The sequence below is a fragment of the Delphinus delphis genome, chromosome 17, assembly GCF_949987515.2.
Source record: "Delphinus delphis chromosome 17, mDelDel1.2, whole genome shotgun sequence".
Lineage (NCBI taxonomy): Eukaryota > Metazoa > Chordata > Mammalia > Artiodactyla > Delphinidae > Delphinus > Delphinus delphis.
Window position 1 is genome coordinate 49,185,769 of NC_082699.1, and position 24,815 is coordinate 49,210,583.

Sequence of the window (24,815 nt, forward strand, 5' to 3'; positions counted from 1 at the left end):
GTTTTTACCGCTTACAATATAATTGATACATCAAAAATGGGTTAGGGGCTTCCCTGGTGGTGCAGTGGTTGAGAGTCCGCCTGCCGATGCAGGGGACACGGGTTCGTGCCCCGGTCCGGGAAGATCCCACATGCCGTGGAGCGGCTGGGCCCGTGAGCCATGGCCGCTGAGCCTGTGCGTCCGGAGCCTGTGCTCCTCAGCGGGAGAGGCCACAACAGCGAGAGGCCCGAGTACCGCAAAAAAAAAAAAAAAAAAAAAAAAAAAATGGGTTAGCATTGATTTTATGCATAGCTTTTAATATGGCTTTTCAGTATCAATAGAAGATCTGTGTCTCATGCACTATCAGTGTCGTCATTTGGCCAGTGAAACGAGGTTTCCGGATTCCTGAGAGATTTGAAATGGCTAGATTACATAGAACTCCTCAAGTGGATACTTGCTAATGCCAATTTGGGAAATTTGTGATAGCACATAACATGTGGGAAAGTCCCATAATGGGCTGAGATCTCTCCGGTAGGATCATATCTAGGTGAAAATCCAGTTCAAAAATTACCTTGAGACCCTGGTATTGTACTCTGTGTTGTGGTTTCATGATAGTTGATATACAGAACCTGGGCTGGTGAATGATAAACATCTGAATGCCAATTCACTCTGACTCATCGGGAAACACCAGTCTTGCTAAGGCTTACTTATTTCCTCCCTGGTTTATTTCCTGCCATGTTTAACATAGTTAAAGACAAATAATTTGGGTTGCAAACGGCCTAAAATGATGACCCTTTTGAGCCTTGTATTTAAAATGTACACTGAAAATATTTTGTTAGAACTAGAGCACTTGTCTCCCTGCTTCTATGCTTTTCAGAGCAAGGAATGTCATGCTTTAGTTGCTCTGCATCTGAATTTATTCCCAATTCCTCTTTTATAGTCTTTTCGGAGACAGTGTATGGTGAGTCATTAGTATTAATATTATTTCAGTTTCAGTGGGACTACATGTCCATACTTAGAAAAGGGTGTTGGTGGATTTCATTATTCATTCAGAATAAATTTCTACTCTAATATAAATGTTGCTCAGGATAGAGCTTTGAAATGGATCCTGATTCTTTAAATTCTTTCCTGTCTGTTTCAGGAAATAGTGAGATCCTGTTGATAGTAAAGTACAATGTGTCTAAAGTTCACTTCTAAACACTCTGCTCTTTGCGATGAAAGTCATCTGCATTCTTTTTATAATTCAGAGCTGCAAGAGATCTGTCTAATCTTGGAGATCTGATCCAGTATCATTTAGAAAAAAAAATATTCTTGATAATAATTCTACCCTTCAGATTAGTGAAAGCAGTCAAGCTTTACAGCTTCTGTCGTCTTAAAAAGATATCATGAGACAGGGGAATAAGGACTTGGATTATGTTTTAGGAGATTTAGTTATTTGGAAAAATAAAATGATTAGTACAGTTATTATTCAACTTTTTAATCAACGAAAGCAAATGGCATCCGTTTGTTATCATTCTTTCTACAGAAGACAAAGGCTCAGGTCCCCATGGTGCTGACTGCTGGTCCCAAGTGGCTCCTGGATGTGACTTGGCAAGGGGTGGAAGACAACAAAAACAACTGCATTGTGTACAGCAAAGGTAAGTGCAAGATCATTTCCCTCTGGCTTTGGATGTATTGAAACCTGAGTGTTGCAAAGTAGAACCAAATGAGCTGAAAGGGGAGTACAAAGTAAAATGGGGTCCTCTCTCTTCCTTTTTCCCTTATGAATCTCCCTAACCTGTGGTTTCAGCAAGCCTACTGGGTTTTTTGTTTTTTGTTCTTTTCCTGTACAGCATAAAACAAAATGTGTTAGACCATTAATTATTTAGCGCCATACACATTCACCTAACCGTGGACTGGAGTGCCTTGACTAGTACCTTCCTCGCTGTTACTTTTATTCAGAGCGGGTTTGATGAAATCTCGGATTCCTCTCTTAGGCATCATCCTTCAAAAAGTAAATTCCTTTTGAAATTTGGCAGTCCGTGTCAGGGTGTCAAGGTGCGAGTTCTAGAAGGCGCTGCATTCCAGCCAGTTTCCTGAAATCACACACGATGAGGGGATAGCTGAAAAGGAAGCCATTGCAAAGACTGAGAATTCCTCCCCATGGTGATTTCTGAAGGGCAGGGGGCAAATGCTAGGGAGGAAGCGATGGCTTGCAGAGCATTGCCTTTGATTTGCTCAGTGTGGCATCAACCTAGACTGCGTCAAACAGCTACACCCCGGCTGCAGAGGAACCGCTGCTCCGGGACACACATCATGCGACCGACTCCCCCAAACTCAGGCCCCTCCACGTGTGTGGTGTGGTTTGCCGCACTTTTCTCCATATTCAAGTTCTGGGCCCAAGCTCTGTACTTTTACAGTGAAATCCCTAATCTCAGTCCTTCGTAAATATTGCAAAACTTTGTGCTTCTCATGTTTAATTTCTTTTCGCTTTCCTTTTTAACCAAATAGACCTACTGAGATCAAAGATGTATTTGCACATTGAACCTAGAAACCATAAAAGCATACAAGGGAACAAGCAAATAAGCACCCCTATCAATATATTAACATATAAAACACTAATCATAACATCAAAGACTCTTAAAAACTTGCTAGAAACAATTACAACTTGTTCCTATAATCATTACAATTTGTACACTTATAAGAGGATTGCCTTTAAACTACCATAAGCCTTTGAAAGTTGAAACACCAGAAAGAGGGAATTTGCAAGCTAAAAAGACAATCTGCACACCAGGATCTGATTATATTCCTTTTCCTTCTGTAACTGCTGGTCTCATACCCACTTATTTTCAAACACCAAATACCTGTGGTATGCTGGTGGGAGCTTTTAACTAGAAGGCAAGTAAGATTTTCCCAGGATATGTCACTATGTTCTATCAAAATGGGAAGCAATATTATAGTGAACCAGCTTACCAGTGTCCACATTCAGAACGCAAACACTGCAAAAGATGGCTTGGAGTGTAGGATCAATGACTGGGACTAAATTTTTGTTGTACAATATCTTATCTCTATGATGGCAATGTAATATGGAGGAACCAAGAGGATAGCTATTCTATCATAATCCAAATCCATTACATGTTTAAATCGGGCATTGTTTTAGAAGAGATGATTATTAGATTGTTACATGAGGAAAAACACTATAACCAAATTGTAATTCTGTGTTCCATGGAGTACGTTAGTTTGAACATGTTTACGTGTTTGCATTATGGTTAGATGTACCTTAAGCCTCTTGGCAATAAACATTTTGGAGTAATTTGTAGAAGCTTATTAATTAACTCATAAAGCATGGATTGAGCCCAACTGTGTGCTAGCTTTGTACATGGATAATAACAGCCACCCTTTATTAAGCACCCCTGAATCCTCTCCTTGGTACTCCCATACCAAATTCTATGCACTTCTCTCATTGCTCTTTTAACCTCGTTTTATGATTATCATTTTATATTTCAAAAAAAGAGTAGTAAAAAGTTAGGTATTGTTGCCTGCCTTTCCAATCTACTCTATATTTACTGAGGGCAAGGATTATGTCTCAGTCATCTTTTCATCCTTGGACTGGCATGCTGCCTGCACAAAAAGAGCACAGAGTAAATAATGATTGGTTGACCAGATAAACAAATGATGAATGGCTGCTAGAAACTATAATAGGCACATCACATACTGTGATGATGACCAATATGAATTCCTAATATTCAGTAGTGTTTAACCTACAAAAGGTAACTTGATATTGTTCAACTTGCAAGAACAGATGGCATTGCAATTCAAATAACAAGGACTGCAGTAACTACTGTATATGCATAATTTCATTTAATCATCAGTTAATACCTCCTAGTAGGTAATTAACATCCTACCCAATTTTATAAAAAATGAAATTGAGGCATAGATAGATTAAGTAATCTGTCATGGTCACATAGCTACTAAGTGTTGTTTTTCTTTTTAATTGAGGTATAATGTTGATTTACAATGTTGTGTTGATTTCTGCTGTACAACAAAGTGTTTCAACTACTAAGTGTTTAAAGTGGGATGCAAACACACATCTGTCTAATTAAGGGCCTGAGTTGTACATATTAGAATGCGTTCTCCCGGCATTAAGCTTTCCAGCAGCTAGATGAGATAAGTAGTGTGTTTCTTAATTTACACAACCTACACTGTGTGTGACTTAGAGCAGTAGTATGTTGTCCCTGGTCCAGGAGAGCTAACAGAGAAGCCAAATTTAAATCCAGGTTTTGATAATTCCAAATCCTATACTCTCTGTACTGTGTGACGCTACCTTTCCCCTTGACACTATCACATGATGAATAAATTCTCTTAAACTACTCAAGCATTTCTGTGCAGAAATCACAGAGTATTATTATAATATGACACTTACCAAAGTACACTTCACATAACGCTAAGATTAAAGGAAAAGTCCCAAGACCAAATATTGCCTATCTTGGCCCCTCTTGAAAACTCACAAGGCCTTCTGGTATGAATGCTCTGAGAAGTCCTGTAGTAAAACAAAACAAAGTAAAAACCTGTGTAACTCGTTTGACTATAAGATATGCATATATTTTTTTCTCCAACCGGTGGACATCCATTGGAGCATTGGAATTAGTTCTCTGGTGAACACACTTGGGAAAACTCTGCTGTAGACTCTACTCTGATCTCCTAGGTGGGCTTCAGAGGCCTGGTGCTAATTCCTAGAATTCAGGTTGCCTTTGGAGGAAGGGAATCGTTCACTCAAAGTTCTGTGAATACCTCGATATTCTAGGATTATACTAGGGATTGTTCTCATCATGGAAAATAGGACCCCAGGAATCACTCCTACCAGGACCACATGAGCTCTGAAGCCTTCTGTCTTCACAGGCTATGGGTATGATAAGCCTTCTCAAAGCCAAAGAGTTTTGTAGTTGGAAGGGTTTGGTGATTTAGATTTGATAGGTACATATTGACTTGAACATCCGTAATGTGCGAGACATTTTCATAATGTGTATGTTATTTATCAGTTGGGGCTGTTTTGTTTTCAAATGATACAAATCCAAATGAAATTGGCTTATACAAAACATAATCAAAGTGTAAGTGTGTGTGTGTGTGTGTGTGTGTGTGTGTGTGTGTGTGTGTGTGTGAGCGTATTGGGGGTAGGGGAGTCCATCTGCTCATATAACTGAGAATCCAGGGATCTTCTAAACTTCAGGATCAGTTTACGCTTTGTCCCCAGACGGTCTCTATCTTCTGCCTCTTCTTTCTTTGTGTGTTTCATCCTCAGAAATGTTCTTGTCAAGTGGTGGGAAACTCCAGACTTCTTCTACAAGCACAGCAATCCCAGTGAAAAGAGAGCTTTTCTGAGTTTTACTTGGGGTACATCGCATACCAATGCTTGAACCAATTAATCACTATGACTCTTCCTTACAAACTACAATCATCTGTAGACCTAACCCCACATAAACCACTGAGACAGAGGAGAAGTAGTTCCCCAAGTGAAACCAAAGTGCTACTTCCAGACAGAAAAGAACGGTTGCTTGATGGGCTAACATCCATGTACCCAGATGTAACACATTACTCCTAATGTCTAAAAAGCTCTCCCTGAAGATGAAAAGTAAATTCCAGATGCCAAAATTGCATTGCCTTATTTTGTTTTCTAGCTAAGAACCTAAACTACTTATGAATTCTATGCCAAAAATCACCTTTACTGGGCCTGGCTATCTGAAACTATATTAGTACCTATTTACAAATAGAATGTAAAATACATATATGTAGCATTTTAAAATGCCTTCACTGTGAAATTTTTAATAATATTTTCTTATGGCATGTAACTATTACCATTTAAGAAACATGCTTACTTTTTGAAGTATTTTTAAATGTGGGCTAGCAGTAAAATTAAATATAATTATAAAATTTTCATTTCCAGGGTGTCCATCAAATAATTATTATCAAATTACATCACTTAGTGCTCTTTGACAGGCTGCCATCATCCTGTTTTATCAAAGTAAAAAAAAAAAAGTATAGTATTTAGCATTAATATTAGAATCTGATGTACCTTTTTTTCCCTGCCTCAACTACCCCCTGTCATTCCAGAAAGTAATTAGCTCATCCAGACACTGATGGACCAGACTTGTTGGGTTGTCTGGTTTCTGCCATTATTCTCAGCAGACTCCAGATAATTCTAATTTACTTATCTCCAATGGAAAAGTACTAAAAAGCACCATGCTGAAGTTAAAGGGAGGCTGCTGGAGGGGAAGATGAGCAGAGGCCTGCCCACTCACTCCTAAAATCCATGAATGCCTGTCGAGCATTGGAAATTAACTTCTTCTCTTTTCCCTATACCTCTGTATTTTTTTATAGCATTTGCACAGTATGGTGCCCTTTCTCATTTGTGAAAAGTAAATAAGTTACTTCGAGTTTCATGTTTTTGAACGAAATTAAACCTTTAGCATCTTGCATGTGAGTTTGTTCATTCGAAATTAAACCTTTAGCATCTTGCATGTGAGTTTGTTCATTCAGTTCACTGCAAATGAGGAAAAATTGAATTATTTGGGTTTTCGTGGAGTGTTATTTCAGAGCAGCCACATTCTCTAGGTATCTGGATGAAGAGAAGAAACATTGTCAATCAAAGGAGTGAAAAAGTATCAGCTAACCCTCAATCTCACCTTAACCATGGAAGTTTTCTTTTTATATAAAAGCACAATATCATTGTAAAAAACTGTTGCTTAGATGGAACCTTGGGCAAACCACTTTTCCTCTTTAAATCCTGATTTTTTCAACTGTAACAATGAAATAGCAGTGGCCGTCTCACAGGATCTTTGTGAAGATGCACCCGTACGCATAACTGCATATGTTATTATAAATATTGCTGACGATCTTATACTCAGTCCAGTTTGCCCTTTTGGTTATATGTCAGGACAAATTTAGAGGAAATGAACCCAGGCCTCCATGTTGGTATCAAGCAAGTGTGTGAGAAAACCTGGTCATCAGATACCAGATTTATAGCCAAGAATTCCATAAATCCCATTTGGTCCCTGTGAACCCACAGTATCTGCAGAGAACTGCATTATAGAATCAGAGGCCAGAAAAGCCTTTGCCTAAAGATATTTTTTCCCTTGGGCACATGATATTTTTAATGAAAGTCATATGTAAAAAGCTAGTATAAAGATAATAATGATGATAATATTAAAACTAGCAATAGCAGTTACCATTTATTAAGCACATATTCTATGCCAGGCATGGTTTTAAACACTTTACATACGTTTTCTGGTTTACCGCTACAAGAAAATTATGATGTAAGCAGAATTATTCCCACTTTACAGATGAGTAAACTCAGGTTTAGGTAAGTAAATAGTTCAAGGATATATAGCTCATACGTGATGAAATTGATATTCAATCTTAAGCGTGTTGACCTTGATTCCCAATTATGCAATTTAGCAGAGTTTTGATGATACCATTTACTAGGCCTAGATTGTAGGTTATTGGTCGTCTTCACAAATTTACGTACATATTTATCAATGAAACTTTTTTTTCCTTGCTCTGTGGTTTGGTTTTTAAGAAAAAATTTTCCAGAACTAAAACAGCAGTGACAGCAGTACCTTGTGCTAATTTCCCTGTTGCTTCGAAGGCCACAGCAATTTAAAGTCATGTAGAAAACTAATCTCCAAATCATTCTGTGACCATCTTCAAAGTTCTGATTTTGCTTGTTTGGACAAATGTAATCATGCAATTAATTCAGTTAAGCCCTGACTGTGTACTACGTTCAAGGTCCTATACCGGGTACTGTTGAAATAATGACTGTAGTTCTAATATAACCTAACTTGGATGAGCAACTTTCTGCACACTGACTAAATTGATCAACTGTTTAAAACAAAGATCTTTCATTCGAAGGACGCTTGCAAAAGGCTGGACTATTTTCCACCTTAAAATAGAGGATCTGTTGCATGTTCCTAGAATGTTGAAACAGCCTTGTCTAACATGGCAGTCAGTTTTCCCAACTAGCCTACAAGTTCATGGCTAACTTTACTTAAAGGACCTAATGCTATATAACTAAGAAAGTAATTTAAAAAGAAAAACTTGTGCTCATATTTAAGTGTTTATTTAACCATTCTGTAGTTCACAGAAAATGTATAGCTGTTGTCTAGTTTTACAGTATTCTTCTTAAAAGAGGGTGGGTGCCTCGACCAAATATTTAGCAGCAGGAATTATAAAATCATAAGGCGATTAAGTTAGCTAGCCGCAGAATTCCAATATTGCTTTTTAAATGACTTCAGGATATAGGAGGTACTAAGGTTATTATCTGTTATCAGGAATACAGTGGAATTGTACAACTGGATAATAACCAAACAAACTGACACAATGTAAAATTACATTATCAGTGTGTTAAAACAAAATTGCGCCCTAAAGGAGTCCACATGCCAGCTCAGAGCCGCAGTGTAATTATGCTTAACTCTGATAATTAAAATACAGCAGAGATCAACAGAATCATTTTCATTAAGAAAATTATTAATGATGGTGGCATAACAGTAATTGATTGCAGGGCACCACAGGATAACGCGATGCCGAAAACCCAATATGTTTCATGAACATCTGAGGCTTTTTCTGGTTATGTTCTCTAAGAATGAGAGATGTTTGGGGGGTGAGCAATTTATTATGCCTGTTCTAGGAATCAGTGATTGCTTTAAATGGCTGCTTTAGAAAACCATCGTTTTGATTCAAATTGTCATTTCTGAGGGGTTCTTAAGGTTGAGACAAGTGACCCCACCAGTGAATGTGTTATTTACAGTGGAGCTGTCTGTTGCAAATTGCAGAATGACAGCAACTTCAGCAAATATAGGGCCTTCTGCCATTTCCATTTTTTACTATGCATTTACTGTTTTTACAATTATGTTAGTGATTTACTGATGTTATTTCAGTCTGGGTCTGGTCATACTGAATAATTTATGTCCTGAGTTATTATTAATGTATGCTATTTGATGTGGAAAAAAATACATTTGTTTTCGTATCAACATCAACTGTGAGTTTCCTTAATGAAATGTTGGTAAATAATCCTGCACGATAATACTATTAATTACTTCAGTGGATTAGATGAGCTCTCGTATGTTGGAGAAAAATATTCTAAACCATCCTGGATCCATGCGCGAATGAAGCTTCTGTCTCTTAGGGGTAAAAATCCAGGTAGGATGTTGGCAAATGATAAGAACTAAGAATATATCAGTTTCATAAGTAGAAAAATGAAAAATGAAGAGTGGGGTCTTCTGAGAGGTGACTCACTATCATTCAGGGATGTTAGCTTGTCATTCAAAGTGATGCTAATCTTGAAAGCTACCCCCAAAAGGATCTTTATCAGCTAAAATGAGGAACAGCTCTTTAGGGTGAATGTTTTCAGAGTAAGATATTGTGAATATTTCTTTAAAACAGTGTATTACATAGAAAAAAATTATTGTATTATAATTCCAACTGAAAAGTAGAGAATGAGGTTTCGTGCCTAGTATGATTATAATTGTATTTTAAAAGTATATGTACAGCAAAACACATGGGGAAGAAATATCAATACATTGAAACTATGGAAGTATTTCTGTAAAGGTGGTAAGGTTTGGGAAAATCTTTCTGTATCCCTCCTTTATAGTTTTCTTCACTTTGATTATTGTCCTTATATAATTTAAGAAAAATATTTGCAAACGAAAATCACCCTTTGTCTTAACTACACTCCTGCTCTTCTTTTTATACAACCCAAACTAACAGAACAAAAATCTTTGCCTTACCCGTGAAGTCCCTCATCCATGGAATTTAAATTATATTCTAGTGATATATATTTTTCTTTAGTATCTCTGTAAATGTCCTGACACTTTGTATTTCATAAGATAATTTTCCAAATAAAATAAAAGTAACTGAGCACAGGCTCTGCACGTGATATGGCCCGGGTGTCATGAGGGATACAGAGGAATACGAAACACACCCCTGACTTAAGGCGTTTGTTGAAAGAGCTTAATTGATGAAGGTTGCATAACGCTGAGTTCTGTCTTACATGGTCAAGGCAAAGTTGACAGAAGATGTGGACTTTTGGTTGGATATTGAAAGTTGAATATAAATTTGAGAAATGGGGGAAGGCATTTGAGGAGGTTGAAGTGTGTGCCTAAAAGTTTACAGGCTGCGATACATGCCGTGTTTTCATGAGTGTCAGGGCACGCTTTAGAATAGAGAATTTACAAATAAGACTAGGGAGGGGCAAGCCTGCAAACGTTTCTGAGGGCCATGTTGTGGGTTCGGTTGAGTGCTCAGTCTAAAGACCTCATCAAGGGGGTCATGGAGAGCTACTGAAAGTTCTGAGGCACACATATTCACATTGGGATTTTACTAAGATTATTGATTATTGTGTCAAAGGTAAAGCTCAGGTCCATCCACTAATAAAAACAAGACTTTATCTGTCAAGAAATAATGTTGGTACCTACGTCTTCCTAGAAGATAATATAAATCTTCCTCTTTTCTCCACTCATTACCTGACTCCAACAATTTTTTCAACACCAAATGTACCTCCAGTGCCCTTATGTCTTCACCATCATTGCCCCGCCCACCAACCTCCCGTCCTTACTTTCAGAGGACCTGACTTGGATTCCACGGGTCCATCTTTCTAATCACTCTCTTGTACCCTCTCACTTTTCTCTCCTTCTCTGGCCTTTAGTGGCCTGAATACCCTCATTCTAATCAAGCCAGCTTTCCACCTTCCCCTGGCTTTATCCAAGCAGCAGAAGCTGGGGGAAGTAATACTTATAAAGTGCTTAGAACGGCGCCTGATCCACAGTGAGTGCTATACAAATGTGTGGTCAAAATACAACAATGAGGCCGTCACCACCGCCCAGCAACAAAATTACAACAGAAACCAGTGCGGACCAGTTTATATTACATTTGACCGTGAGGTGAATGGGATCCCTCAGTGTAAGTAGCCTGGCGATACAGATCTTTTTTCCGAATCCGTCTTCAAAGTGACTGTGGCAGACTTCTGTCTCCCCAAATATATACCATCCCCTGTTAGATAATGACCTTGCTTCTTGTTTTCCAGAGAAAATGGAAAAGTAGAAGCACATACAACCCTCCAACAAGTGGTTTCCTTTTGCCATTAGCCTGGTTACAAGGATCAGTATGGCCCGTGAGAACAAAGCTGACCCACCACCTGTTTTTGTAAATAAAGTTTTATTGGAATATAGCTACCATGATTTGTTTGTATAATTTGTTTGTGGCTGCTTTCACACCACAACATCAGAGTGGAGTAGTTGTGGCAGAGACCCCCTAGCCTGCAAAGCCTGAAGTGTGGGTTATTTATTTACTATGACTCTCTAACTATTCTGTTCCCGTGTCACAGGCCCTTGCTTTTGTTTGAAAATACAAAGAATGCCTCTGCCTCAGGGCCTTTGCACTGTGCCCTGCTCTGCCCCCACATGGGCCCCTCTCTTGCTTCATTCAAAACTGTCTCCAAATGTTGCCATCCCAGAGGGTCTGCCTAACTACTCTGCCTCTGTTTCTCTCCTTGTTCTCCTCAGTATTAGTCAATTCAGCCTGCTATAACAAAACACCATAGGCTGGTAGCTTAACACCAGACTTCTTTCTCACAGTTCTGGAAGGTGGAAAGTTCAAGATCAAGGTGCAGGCAGATTTGGTATCTAGTGAGGACCCATATTCCTGGTTTACAGATGTCCACCTTCTTGCTGTATCTTCATATGGTGGGGGGTGTGTGTGTGTGTGTGTATGTATGTGTATAAGGACATTAATCCCATCATGAGGTCTTCACCCTTATGACCTAATTACCTCCCAAAGACTTCACCTCTTATACCATCACATTGGTTGTTAGGGCTTCTACATATAAATTTAGAGTTGGGGACACAAGCATTCAGTCTATAACATCTCTCTCATTTATCTTCATATCTGGCATTTTAGCATTTATTTTAAAAATTTAGTGTCATCCTCCCACCCCTAGAATGAGAGTTCTTTAAGGACAGGAATTCTGTCTGATTTTTGAAGCCATCTATGACACATAGTAGGTGCTCATTAAATATTTATGAAAGAATTAATCGATAAATGAATGGGTTATAGCTTTTTCTTTACTGTGAAAAGCAATATAAAGTATGGATTTAATAATGTTCCCATGATTAGGAAATCTGACTTGGTTGAACTTTCTGAGATGTCCTCAAACTTTATACCTTACCTTCACTATTGAATTTTAACTCTCATGTTTATAATTTACAAGGGGTCTTTCTTGTTCCCTGACTGTTCCTTTTTTTCAACATCTTGCTCTTTTTAATATGGATATTTTTCCTTTATCCCTGAAGTAGGATGTGGAGAATGATTAGGAAGCTGTGTGTCCCATGCATTGTTTCTTACTTTCTCCTGCCTGTTTTTGTCCCTGTATTTAGTGTTGAAGCTTTCCTCAAGTGGCTAGAGATCCATGAATACCTACTTCATTGTTTAAGAGTGGGGCACTAAGGGGTGAATGCAAGAGCAGCCTGAGAAGGCAGAGCTTGTCAACTGGTAGCTTTTGTGTGGGGTCATAGGATGACAACCTAGCCATGGTAATGAGGTCTCCAAACGACAGTGTATGTAATTTTTTGGTCTTAGCACGGTTAGCTTCTCCAGAGAACGCCAGTCTCATTTCTGAGATGGATGAGCCTGTAACCAGCAATCTGAGGACTTTGTGGGCAAACTGGACCAGGTGGTACATTGGGAAAGTCCTATCTCATTGCTGAGAATGTAGATGTTCCTTTAATCTTCTAATGCAGGTGAAACTTTAGTACTACCTTTGGCTGAGCCTCTGTCTCTGGATCTAAAGCCTCTATTCCATTTCTTCAAAGACTAAGCCTCCAGAGTGGGAAAGGAATGTCACTTAGCTCTGCTGGGAATAGCTGAGCAAGTAGAGCTAACAGCTTCTTACTTAGAAGGCCAGCCCTGCAAGTTTTAGCTCCACTGCTTACCCTACCTTTCAAGGTACCAGGTGCCTTTACTCTCTGATCTTTTCCAGGATTCTGCAGAATAAATCTGCTTGCTACTTGTTGGCCAGCTGCTCAAGTACTTGGATTTCGGCTTTCTGTGCTCTGCTGTGTCATCTATCACTCCATCAGTTTTCTAGCTTCCAAGATGTTGTTGACTTCTATTGCCTACTCTGCCCCATCTCTTTGCCCTTATCATCGTTTTTTTCTTCTCTACCGTCACGTTACTGAAAGGGAGTAGAAATAAATGCATGCAATCAATTCATCATATTTAACAGGAAGCCCTCTCTGCTTCTTTTCTTAGGTAAGCTTCTGCAAAGTTTTTGCATGCATTCCTTTAACTTCCTGAATTCCAGCATCTTCTCTTTTGCTGTTTCTGCCTTCATGATTCCATTAAAGTGACTCTGTCACAGGTCTCCTTGTTGACAGCTTTTTATTCCACAAGGCTTGATCTGATTTATCCCTTTCCACACCCAGTGCCAGGTTTCTCCATCACTGTCCAGCCACTAAACATCATTCTCTAGTCTTGTTTCTTCTCATTTCTATGTTTCCCGTAGCTTATCCCATCTGGAATTTTTTTAAAATTATCCTACTACTTATAGTTTCATTTCTCACTCATCCTCCACAGATACCCTGTACTCAAACTATACTCAGTTATTTAAAATTCCTCAGCTATTCTTTACTTGCTCATATCTGTCTTTATACATCATGTTTCTTTTGCTTAATAACCTTCTAGACATCTTTATCTTGGCAACAGGTATCATTCAAGACTTAGCATGTATAAGTGCCTCTGAAAAGCCTTCTGTGCCCCATTCCAGGGAGAGAGCTCCACCCCAGCCTGTGCATTGTCCCAAGTTGGACGTGAACACCTCAGACGCAATGACACCATTTCTCACTTCTCCTCCGCAGACAATACATAGAATATACTCACTGAATTTTGAATTATTTTGAATGGGTATTAGGATGCATCATTCAACATAGTAAACTCTAGTGGGACTTGCTTTCGTTTCAAAAATCACTAGTATGAACATCATTTGAAAATCCAGTACTCAAAATACTCTTCTCTCCACATCTAGAAAAGTATTCCATGTCTTAGCAAGATTTTTTAATGCTGAAGAATCTAATACAAGAGGATTTCTTTGGGATATCCTATGTAAACACAGCATACATTGTGCTACATCAGTTAGAATGAAGGTGTGTAAAAGAATTTAGAAAAATTAGAATCTATATACATGTCAAAGATGTTGTCAAACCTTAGGGTTTTATTTGACATCTTTTTACAGCAGCCATGCCAGGACATTGGCTCACCATTACTGCGCAATTCTTTGTGGATCCACCTGACTTTCTCCCATCAAGCAGTGACTGTGTCTGCTGTTGGTTTTTTTTTTTTTTTTTTTTTGCGGTATGTGGGCCTCTCACTGCTGTGGCCTCTCCCGTTGCAGAGCACAGGCTCCGGACGCGCAGGCTCAGCGGCCATGGCTCACGGGCCCAGCCGCTCCGCGGCACGTGAGATCTTCCCGGACCACCGGGGCACGAACCCGCGGCCCCTGCATCGGCAGGCGGACTCTCAACCACTGCGCCACCAGGGAAGCCCTGTGTCTGCTGTTCTTGCTCTTCACTGGGGGGAAGTCAGCCAGACCTCAAGTCTTTGCTCTGAGACGTGAAATTAGAGGCTTTTCATTTTCCCTTGGTGTTTAAGTCAACCCCATTTTTGAAGGCTATTTTTAAACTAAAAGGTCACCTTATATGCCATGACATACAGTAGTACTTCAGGAAAGTTATATTCTCATTAGTCCTTCTTAAGTATGTGAAGACTGTCAGACAACAGTGGGGTCAACCAAGACAGTATATCGTGGTGTTTCAAGCAAGAATATCCCAGCCAAAAGAATGGATCCAAAATACACCATTTAGGTATGAACAGTTAAGCTTTTTCTATCTATCTAGTTATGTAGTTCTATCTACCGCCCATTGAAATTCAATAAGAATAAATGACTTTAAGCCAGTCTTTCCTTCAGAAATCTAGTATTTATCATCACTGTCTGGTCTCTGTTGTCAGTAAAGATTTTCAAGAATGACGGCTCTCCAGTTCAGTACCCTTTACTTTGTGCGCTCTTTCAAGAAATGTTAAGTCTCAGAGGCTTATTATGAAAACTTAACATTTTCAGAATACTTATCAAATACTTCTACGAAGCAACTTAAGTTTTCATAGTTAACTTGATATAATACGTAACGTATGATAGTCCTGTGCTCCTCCCCCCAAAAGACACAAACTTTATCAATTAACCAGTAAATAATAATTTGGAGTCTCTCAATATCAGAACTAGTTTGGTAATATAAAATCTTAAATATCATAAGTATAATCTCTGCTGTCTTTCTGTGCTTTGAGTGTAGGTTTCTAGATTAGAGTGAGTGTAGGAAGCCAGAAACTAAAATAAAATGAAAAGGCCTAATTAGGACATTTAAGCCAAACAATAGTTTAGTTCAGAAGTCTCACTTCATAGTTTTGCATTTTGACTAGAGATACAGATAAGAAAGATAGCTTTCTCTCAGTGAAATGAAGTGAGGAGAAAATGTGTATAAGAAAATGGGCATGTGACTTTTCATCTTATCCCTGGCTTTACATACACCATTGTAGTTAACTATCTCCAAGGAAATTAAGATAATCATCTTTACACACATGTAAAAATGAAGGGAGATTATAAAAAGCAGGCCATTACATGAAATTTGGGAGTTCTTCAATTCATTGAAATATTAGTTGGGTACCCACTATATGCCAGGTAGGGAATCTGTGAACTTTTTGTTATATATTCAAGTTATGTTTTACGTTGGTATGACAGTGGGATATCATTTGTCCGTATCTAAGTTTGCCCTTTTTAAAAGCTTGGCTAATGTCGTGCTCCTTAAAAGTGGTCTGCCAACCAGCAGTACTGCATGGGCTTGTTAGAAACGCTAAAGCTTAGGCCCCATTCAGACCTACGGGATCCAAATCTGCATTTTAACTAGATCCCAGGTCATCTGTGTGCACGCTTAAGTTTCAGAAGCCAAGGTCTAGTGATTACTGATGTGTCTTTAACTGAAGAGTACCAGGACGGGTGGAAACAGTTAACCTTGCAAATATACTAGTGTAATAACTCTCAGAGACTTGTGAATTCATTTGCAAATAAACACCATTGTAGAGCATGAGAATATCATAAAGGGAAAATAAGAACATTGAAAAGTTCTTCCTGTTTTGTCTTTAAATACACAACAGCTTGAGTGCTATCTTTTTTGGCACTCCCCCTCATTCCCACAAATGGGATTATAGAAAAGAAAAGAAAATGCTGCTGTACCCTGTTTAATGGGAACATTTATTGCTGTTTTTCCTTTTCTCTCCAACACCTCTTAATTTATATTAGGCATTAAATTGTAATGTTGTTTCTTTTCATGGTGAAATTGTCCCGCGTGTATGCCTTTAAATCAATTCATTGTTATTTTGCAAAACAAAATGCTAAATAAGTACTTAGGGGAAACACAGGCCCCCCTGACCCCTGGAACTCTCTGGAGGCTCGCCTCTGTCATCCTTCCTGCACAGCAAAAGGGGAAAAAAAAAAGAGAAGGAAAAAAACAAATTTGCTGAGCCACACATTTCAAGTTGTCGACAACCACATCCACGAGAAAACAGAACAAAATATATATGCTCTCTGTCCTGTCAAAAGGCTTTTGCCTTATCTTGAGAGACTGTCAGGGCAGGAACATCAGTGAATGGGCAGGAGTCTATTAAATTAATAAGCTGCTGGATGGTGTCTGGAGAGTTATGATGCTCCATAAATCCAGTTTGATCATGGTGGACAAGGTTTAAATCTGCAGACTTCTAATACACAGCCAGTTCTTGGATTGGATTTGAAGTTTTGTGCCAGAGACACAGAGATAGTCCTGCAGCATGTGAATTAAGTTTTATCTTTTTTTTTCCTATCCTTCCATTTTTTTTTTTTCCTTATACTACTTACAAAAATGAAAGCACCTTAGGGATCCTAGCAAATGTTAGGGCTGGAAATGAAAGAACTGTTGTCAAGGTGAAACCGTGACCTAGAAGCCTAAAATCAAACCTTGGTCATTCTATTCAAGAAGCCCCATCAGAACGGAGTGTAAAAGGTCTGTGTGGAAGGAAAGATGCCTGAACTTATCTATAACCTATTTTATAGTGATGCCTGTCAAATTCTCCTCGTCTGTATTTATGACGGAAAGAAAACTAATGGTGTCAGATCTGCCCTATAGTAATAAAAAAAATCAGGAAATATTTTCTTCACCCCATTAAATAAAGTCTTCTGATATAGCCTTTACTGTGATATAGGTTTATTTGAGTTTTCAGCTTCCAACCATTTTAAGCCAAAGAACTGTGTTTTATTATTCAAATAATTTCCCAAATAAACTATTAACTTTAGGTCAAAAACAACTTATTTACATGGTACTGATAAATCAAATCCCTGGAATAAAAAATGGAATTTGTTCAAAATCATAAAATTCTCCCTATTGAGTAGGTATATTACGCTGTTTGTAATATTCAAACCGCTAGTGAATTGTTAATTACATGTTTATTTCATCAACTTACAGTTATTGTATAAATTTAGATTTTTTTTCATACCTTGGAACAGATTTATGTTAGAAAAATCTAGAATGATGGACAATGCTTTGTTATAACCAGTGCAACATGCCCATTTCAACATATTTAAGTCACCGTTAGAATACTTTCTCATAGAATCATCCAATTAACACACCTCTCTACTATAACAACATGTTAAATCATTACAGGGTCAGGGAGTGTCTGCAAGAAAAGGGAGTCCACCTCCATTCAGCACTCTCTGCATACAAAGCTCTGTCCTGAATATTGAATCATTAAACACTGACAAATAAACAACGGAAGTAACAGGGTTATCCTCCATTTTTTAATGGTTCCCAGAGATTAAATAACTTGCCCAAGTCACAAAGCAAACAGATTAACACAGCTCAAGTTGAACGTATCTCTGCTTTTCATTCATTCATTCATTCATTTGGCAACTTTTTATTGAGGGCCTACTATGTGCCAGGCAATTTTCTAGGCACTGGAGTAAAGAAAACACATAATATTCCTTGCACTGGTGAGCTGACATTTTTGGTTAGGGGGCCAAAAGTCACCACTTAACTGATTCACAGGTCTAGGTTGTTCACACACACACACACACACACACACACACACACACACACACACACACACACACACACACACACACACACACACACACCCCTACCTCCATTACATAGAACCAACCAGGAGGAGAGACACAAGAGTGCATGGATGAACCCCTCTTGGTTTCTGAAAGTATTTGCTGTGGGGTTTCTTTATTGACCTCTGAAAATTACTGACTTTTTCCATGAAAAAATTGTGGAATTTTTTTTTTCCCATAACTTACTAGTACACTTCTGAGCATTAATGTCCTGTCCTGTCCTGTAATACCAATATACTGCCCGTTAGTAGTCAGAGATTAAATAGATGCTTTGCTAATTACCTCATCCAGTTCAGTTGTAAATAAATCTCCTCTGTGTCACTCTTTCCTCCTACGACCACAGTATTATGTCCCTATCCAGGAAATGCTGAAAAGAACAGATGAGTCCCACACTGTGCCCTGCAGGTCAGAAAATTCTGGCTTGTGGGACAGATAGGAGGGGTAAGTCTGCAAGGCCACGACTCTTAATGGGAACTCCCTGCTTCTGGTTTTTCAAGTTCAATCCTAGAAACTGTGTCAATAGAAGAATCTCAGCTGCTCTCAGAAGCAGGAAGGAGACCATTATGACGTTTGCTTCCATTGAGACGCTAGCAGGACTTGAGAAAAGCATATTGAAAAGTTTTTGAAGTTTTTTTTTTATCTAGTTAACAGTCCATAAATCACATCTCCCTTAAAACTTACTTGTATTTTGATTCCAGCTCTAAGTCCTAGGAACAGAGAGTTTGGAATCAATACCTGACTCCTAGGAAGCACTCAAGAAAATATTTGTTGTATAAATAAGTGAATATTTGGATTCTCTTTTCTCCCTTCCTTTTTGTTCTGCTTTCTTATGTCTAAAGTAGAAAAAAAGAGATTGGGTTGGGAAGCAATAAAATAGATAACAATTTATATTTAAAGGGTGAGATTCGCTGATCCCTTTCTTCCTGTTAATGCCTTTCTATCCTTATGAGATTTTGCATTATAGTAGCATCTTTGTTTTGCATCCTACCAAGGTGTTAGTCACATCAAACACACAGAACTACATGGGAAGCATACCTGGTTCCACATCTAGCCTTATGTACAGAGGTAGAACATTTGAAGTTAAGAGATGAAAAAGAGAAACTAAAATTTGTTGAACACTTACTTTATAACAAACCTTGTATACATTGTGCACTACTCCGCAAGGGTTGCTATAATTATTACAGATGAAGAAACTGAGACTATATTTTGGTCAAGGTTATTACTGCTATTGGACAGATAGAGTCAGAATTTGGACCTTGGGTTTGTCCACAGAACAATATTGCCTACAAATAAAACGATGTTCATTCCTATCCATGCATTTATTTTTAAGTCATGTTAAAATGTGACATACCTGCCAAATTAATGAAATGACTCAGCCCACACTGGCTTGAATCTAAACAAAAAGGAATTTCTTTTGAGAAACACTGAAAGATAGGAGATAAATTACTGTATAAATACAAATATAAATAAAGCATTTTCAGAAGAAAAATCTAGTTTCCTTAATCTGTTTTTTAAAGTTACTTTTGGCTTACAATGAAATGTACAAATATTAAGTGTACAATCAAGATATAGAATATATCCATCACCCCAGAAGATCTGCCATGTTACAAAAGACAACCACTGTTGATTTCTATTAGCAGAGTCGTTTTCTTTATTTTTAAATTTCATATGCATGGAGTTATCAAATGAATGGAATCATACACTTCATGCCTTCTGTGCTCAGCATAATGTTTTAGAGACTCATTCATGTCATTTGGGGTATCAGTAGTTTGTTCTTTTTATTACTGACTAGTATTCCATTGAATAATAGCTATTAGAGGTTTTCAGACTCTCTTAATAAAAACTGTTTTCCTCCTTTGAGGATCCATTGCTGCAGAGGTGAAGAGAATAACCCAAATACCAATCAGCAGGAAAATAGTTGAACAAATGATGGTAGTGGAATCATACACGTCTGCAGCAATGGATTCCTCAAAAGAGGGACACAATTTTTATTGAGAGAGTCTGGAAACCTCTCAATAGTGGTGATGGCCTCCAATCAGGGCACATTTAAACTAAAAGAGATCTATCAGAAAAAGAATGGCATGAGTCAGGATCCTTTGTTTTTGTATTTCAGTGACCTTAAAGTTTTATTGACCCCAGTCAGTCTTTAGGAATCAAAACAAATGACATCACTAGATCTTCCTATACTTCCAATTGTATCAGTCATCTTCTTAACCGCCTAACCAAAGTAATTCAAAGATGAATGAAATTTAAAGATTTTCCAGTGATCTTGGTGTGTGAATATACATGGGCTTCTTCACTTTTTCGGGTCTTTATTTCTCTTTGTCTTATTAATTGCCTTTCACAAGGCAACCGAGCTATCTTAAAAGCACTTTGAAATCCCTGGATGAAAACAGCCAAAGCCATAGAAAATATCAGCATTATTATATCAGTTAATAGGCAATTGAAGCTATGGAAGGAATAACCAGAAACACAAATGAATGGCCAAGTGGAAAAACAATTCCTTAAGGAGAAATAATGGGTAATAGTAACCATGGTTCTGAGAACAGGAATAAAACACGTATCAGGAGGAGATGGATCTTAAAGGAAAGTGACACACTTCGACTTAGTTAGAGGACTGTGAAAATGGACACTACCAGACAATATCAGATAGCTTTGGTGCTCTCTATGTGAATTAGCCAAAGCATTACGAATAATCATAGAAATGCCTTGATCTGTGTTTTTTTGACGAATATGCACCATTGCTGGAGAAATACGTTTTTGAGAAACTTCTCAGAACATAAACTGCTCAGATGTTTTTAAAAAAAGAGCAAATAAAAAATAAGATCCTGAGAAACAAGAAATCATACAGTTAACGGCAATTGGCCGCTGTGCCCTAACCTTCAACTCTGAAAGTATGATGAACTAATGTGGTTGATCCGTTAGTTGAAACAAATGTTCAAAAATGTTGGAACGGAAGCGTATGAGACATGAGGGAGTGAATTGGTTCTCTGGCCAGCCAAAAAGTCCACTGATATTAGAGGATGGGCAATTCATTTAAAAATACAAGAATAAATAAATGATTTTACTATAAAAGTGAAAGAGATGGCATAAGACAAACATAATCACTACTAGCTATTTATAACAAAGTTTCTTTTTTTCTCCTTAGAAAGGGCTATATAGACATGTATGGAAATAAATCACAAAACATCTTTAAAACTCTAATTAAAGAATAAAATAACTTAGATACAAAATTTGGATTCCAACCTTTGCAGAAATACATTCCTATAGAATTATATTTTTCATTCAGATAAACTATTTAAATATTCTGAGGATAAAGATAGTAATTTCTTCAATCGTTTACATGAGTTTAAAATTAAAGTATAATATAGGAATTGACCAAACTTCTATGTTCTTTAAAAAAAAAAAAAAAGATTAAGGGTAGACAAAAGCTTTTTACACATTAAAGTTTTTTTCTTAAAGTTCTTCATGATAAGAGTTAAATAACTGCTAGCACATATTCAGAAACATAACTGCCTTGGAATGGAAAAAATGTCTTTTGTTTTGTCCTGATACTAACAAAGAGTTTGGAAAAGAAAGATAAACTCTTTCCTGAACTCTTTAGGTTGCTTTTCATATTAACTTATCTTATGAATAATCAGCTAATCTTTGAAAACTTCCTTGAATAAAAAAAGCCCTGGAAACTCTTAATCAAGTATCTTTGCTAATTAAACTTAGCAGTCATCTTGGGATTAGAGAGCTGAGGCTCTACTCTTTCGGGTATGCCTTTTACTCGTTTCTCATTTGTTGGATCCCTAGTAACATCTAGCTTTGCCTCTAGTATGTCCACAGGGAAAACCTTTCTGGAACCCCAGCCAAAATCCACTTCAGCTGCATTTCCATTTTAAGTACTGGAGCTTACAGCCTTGCAATGAACGTCGAGAATAGGCAACACTTCCTCTTTCTGTACTAAAAAAAAACTGCAGACAATAGTTTATAATAGTGATGGAGAAGAATGAACCCCCGCTCCCACCAATGAATTCAAACAAGATGCTAAGAGCAAAATTAAGTATTGCACATGTGTTAGACAATGACTCTTGAAGAAAGAAAGAATGTCTAAGCTTACATATACATACATATATACGTATACAAATGTGAATATATACATATGTGCAGACAAACATGCCCTTCTTTAATAACCACAGTTAAATTTGTTAATTGTGAAAATGGAACTTCTGGTATCACCATGCCCCCTAGCTCCACGTTACAGTACTGTTTTAGTTTTGAATAATCGGATGGTTATCGTGTGTCTCCTTAAAGCTTTTAGGATCTCTTAATAAACTCTTAATAACACTATATAGCATTTCAGATCAAACATAGGATCATAGAATGCATCATACTGTGGACATAAAATAAATCCTAATTAACACAGAAGGTAAAACAGTGCCTTAAATCAGCCAGTCCATCTTCCTCTTTGGCTACACCAGCAAATGGGCTGGGTACTGTAAACAAAAGATTGGGAGGGAAGATGGCATTATGCTCTGAATTGCCAAAATTTGAAAGCAGAGAAATGCCTCAAATGTCAAAAACCGTGAAGCTGGCAATATAGTAATATCTATAATTCTGATGAAAAATGTTTTGGTCTAAATTTTGTAAACCTGTGGGAGTTGTGTAATAAACAAGCTTTGAAAACCCACTTAGGTGAACAAATTAAGAGGAGGATTGCCTCTTGGCAACCCAGAGTAGAAATAAAAATTGTGGAAGAGGACAAGAAACAGAAATATAAGGGCATAGTTTATAGTTAATAACAGTTTTGAGGTTCGCAGGGGTGTGGAATCATTTTTTTAGTTGTGTTCTATTGAAGAGACGAATTCTGAAGAGACTAACATATTCATTGGGCTTTTAAAATTTCTGGAATATATGTCCGCATAAAATCCCTTGCCCTAGGGACTCATGTCTTTCTCATATGTATTCAGGGGAATATAACGTTCTTGGTAGAGGAAGAAATCTGTAAAATTCACCTGCCCAAAATAAGGGAATTACATTTTCAATTGTTAGACCGCAGACCTCTGGAAGACTTTTCAGCTTCGAGTGGTCTGTTGGCAGCGCGGTTTCAATAGAGGCCCCAGGGAAGTGCCAAGGCCAGCTTCACTTTTCCCCCCTTTTCTCTTTTAATCCCTGTGGGGCTCTGTGAATTTTTTTTCATAGCTGGACTAAACTTATGTCAACGGGAGACTTGCACCATAAAGACTGAACTGTTAAAGAAAGCTACAAGGAACAGCTGTGAGGCAAGGTTTCAAGCTTTGTCATCACGCTCGAAGAATTTTCTGTTTAATGTACTGTAATGCGGTATTCAATGGGGACACGTTTAATTGAGTTTTACACAACCCAGTTGGGAGTAGAGCTGCAAGGTAGGTGATGTCTAGGTTTTTAATCTTTCACTCCGGAGAGGCTTGTTGACGGAGAGGTTCTTTCTCTTTGCAAGAAAAAAAAAGGAAGCATGAGAAATGATACATCCGTGGATAAAACCAATTGGCAACCCCCAAAGGAATGAGGGCGATAAGGCGAATCCAGCACTTGTAAGAAATAAAAGAATCCAACTGTTCATTTAAATGAGAAACAACACCCGCATGAAGGAGGACGCAGGGAGGCTGGGGGCAGGCGTGGGGAGGAACCCAGGCTGACAAATAGAAGCAGTGATGCAGGAGGAAGGAATTCCAGCAAACAAACAGCAGCTTGTTAGGGGGATTACCAAGGAGATACTTGCCGGTGTGTATTTTTAAGGAACATAAGAGGGAGAAGGGGGCATTTTTACGTTGGGAACAATGACTAACTGGCAGAAATGAGCGCAGAGGGAGCCGCTATCGCACAAACAGCACTTAAAATAAATCATCATTTCTTCCTAAAGTCCTAACCTAACCCCTGCATCAACCTGAGTAAAAATAGCACCAGACCCTGTCAAGAAGACAAAATAATACCTTATACATCAGCTTCAAGGTATTAAACTTTCTTAGCTCAGACAGCCCCTCTTCCTCAGGCTTTAGCAGCTAAGCAGGCAAAAGCAGCACGAAGCAGCTGCCGCATTCACAGATCGCATTTCTATTTTGTCTCCGTGACACTAGGCCTAATACGTAGCTCCGTAGTTGGCCTGGGCAGAACCTTTCAAAAAACTTGCTTTAAATATTTATTACCAATTTTCTGGTCCCCCGCAGAGGAGGAGAACTAGATAAAGGATTATCTGCTAATATAATGAAAGGGATGTTAGTACTCTTCCACTTATTTTTTCTGCTGAATCTTTTTGGGCAGTCCATTTTGATGCTGTCCCTAACGGTGATGGCTGGTTTCTAATGTGCCTGTGAGCCCATCCCAGTGGAAAAGAGTGTGCATGATGACACAGATTCCTATGAATTCCTGCACTCCACCTGCAATAAGAGACAACACTTTAAGAATGTTCTGCTCTCTTTCATCAGTGTTTGTGGCATGCAGATAGCTAATGCATTGTTGCCTGTCAAGATCCTTGCTAATTTAGGGCTGCTGACATGGTGCCTGGTAGTCTACTCTTTGGTATGTTATGGCCATGAGAAGCCCTGCTTTTTCATCTTTTAAAATTAATTTGCTTTATTCCACACATATCTCTAGTACTAGG

General features: G+C 38.2%; 1 protein-coding gene across 1 annotated transcript in view; it reads left to right on the forward strand.

Moving 5' to 3' along the window:
• Positions 1-24,815, forward strand: part of ZFPM2 (zinc finger protein, FOG family member 2) — a 464,371-nt gene that overhangs the window by 306,333 nt on the left and 133,223 nt on the right. The window contains exon 5 of the mRNA XM_059995051.1: positions 1,505-1,616. Coding sequence (XP_059851034.1) covers positions 1,505-1,616 — 112 coding nt within the window. The remainder of the gene's footprint in view (positions 1-1,504; positions 1,617-24,815) is intronic.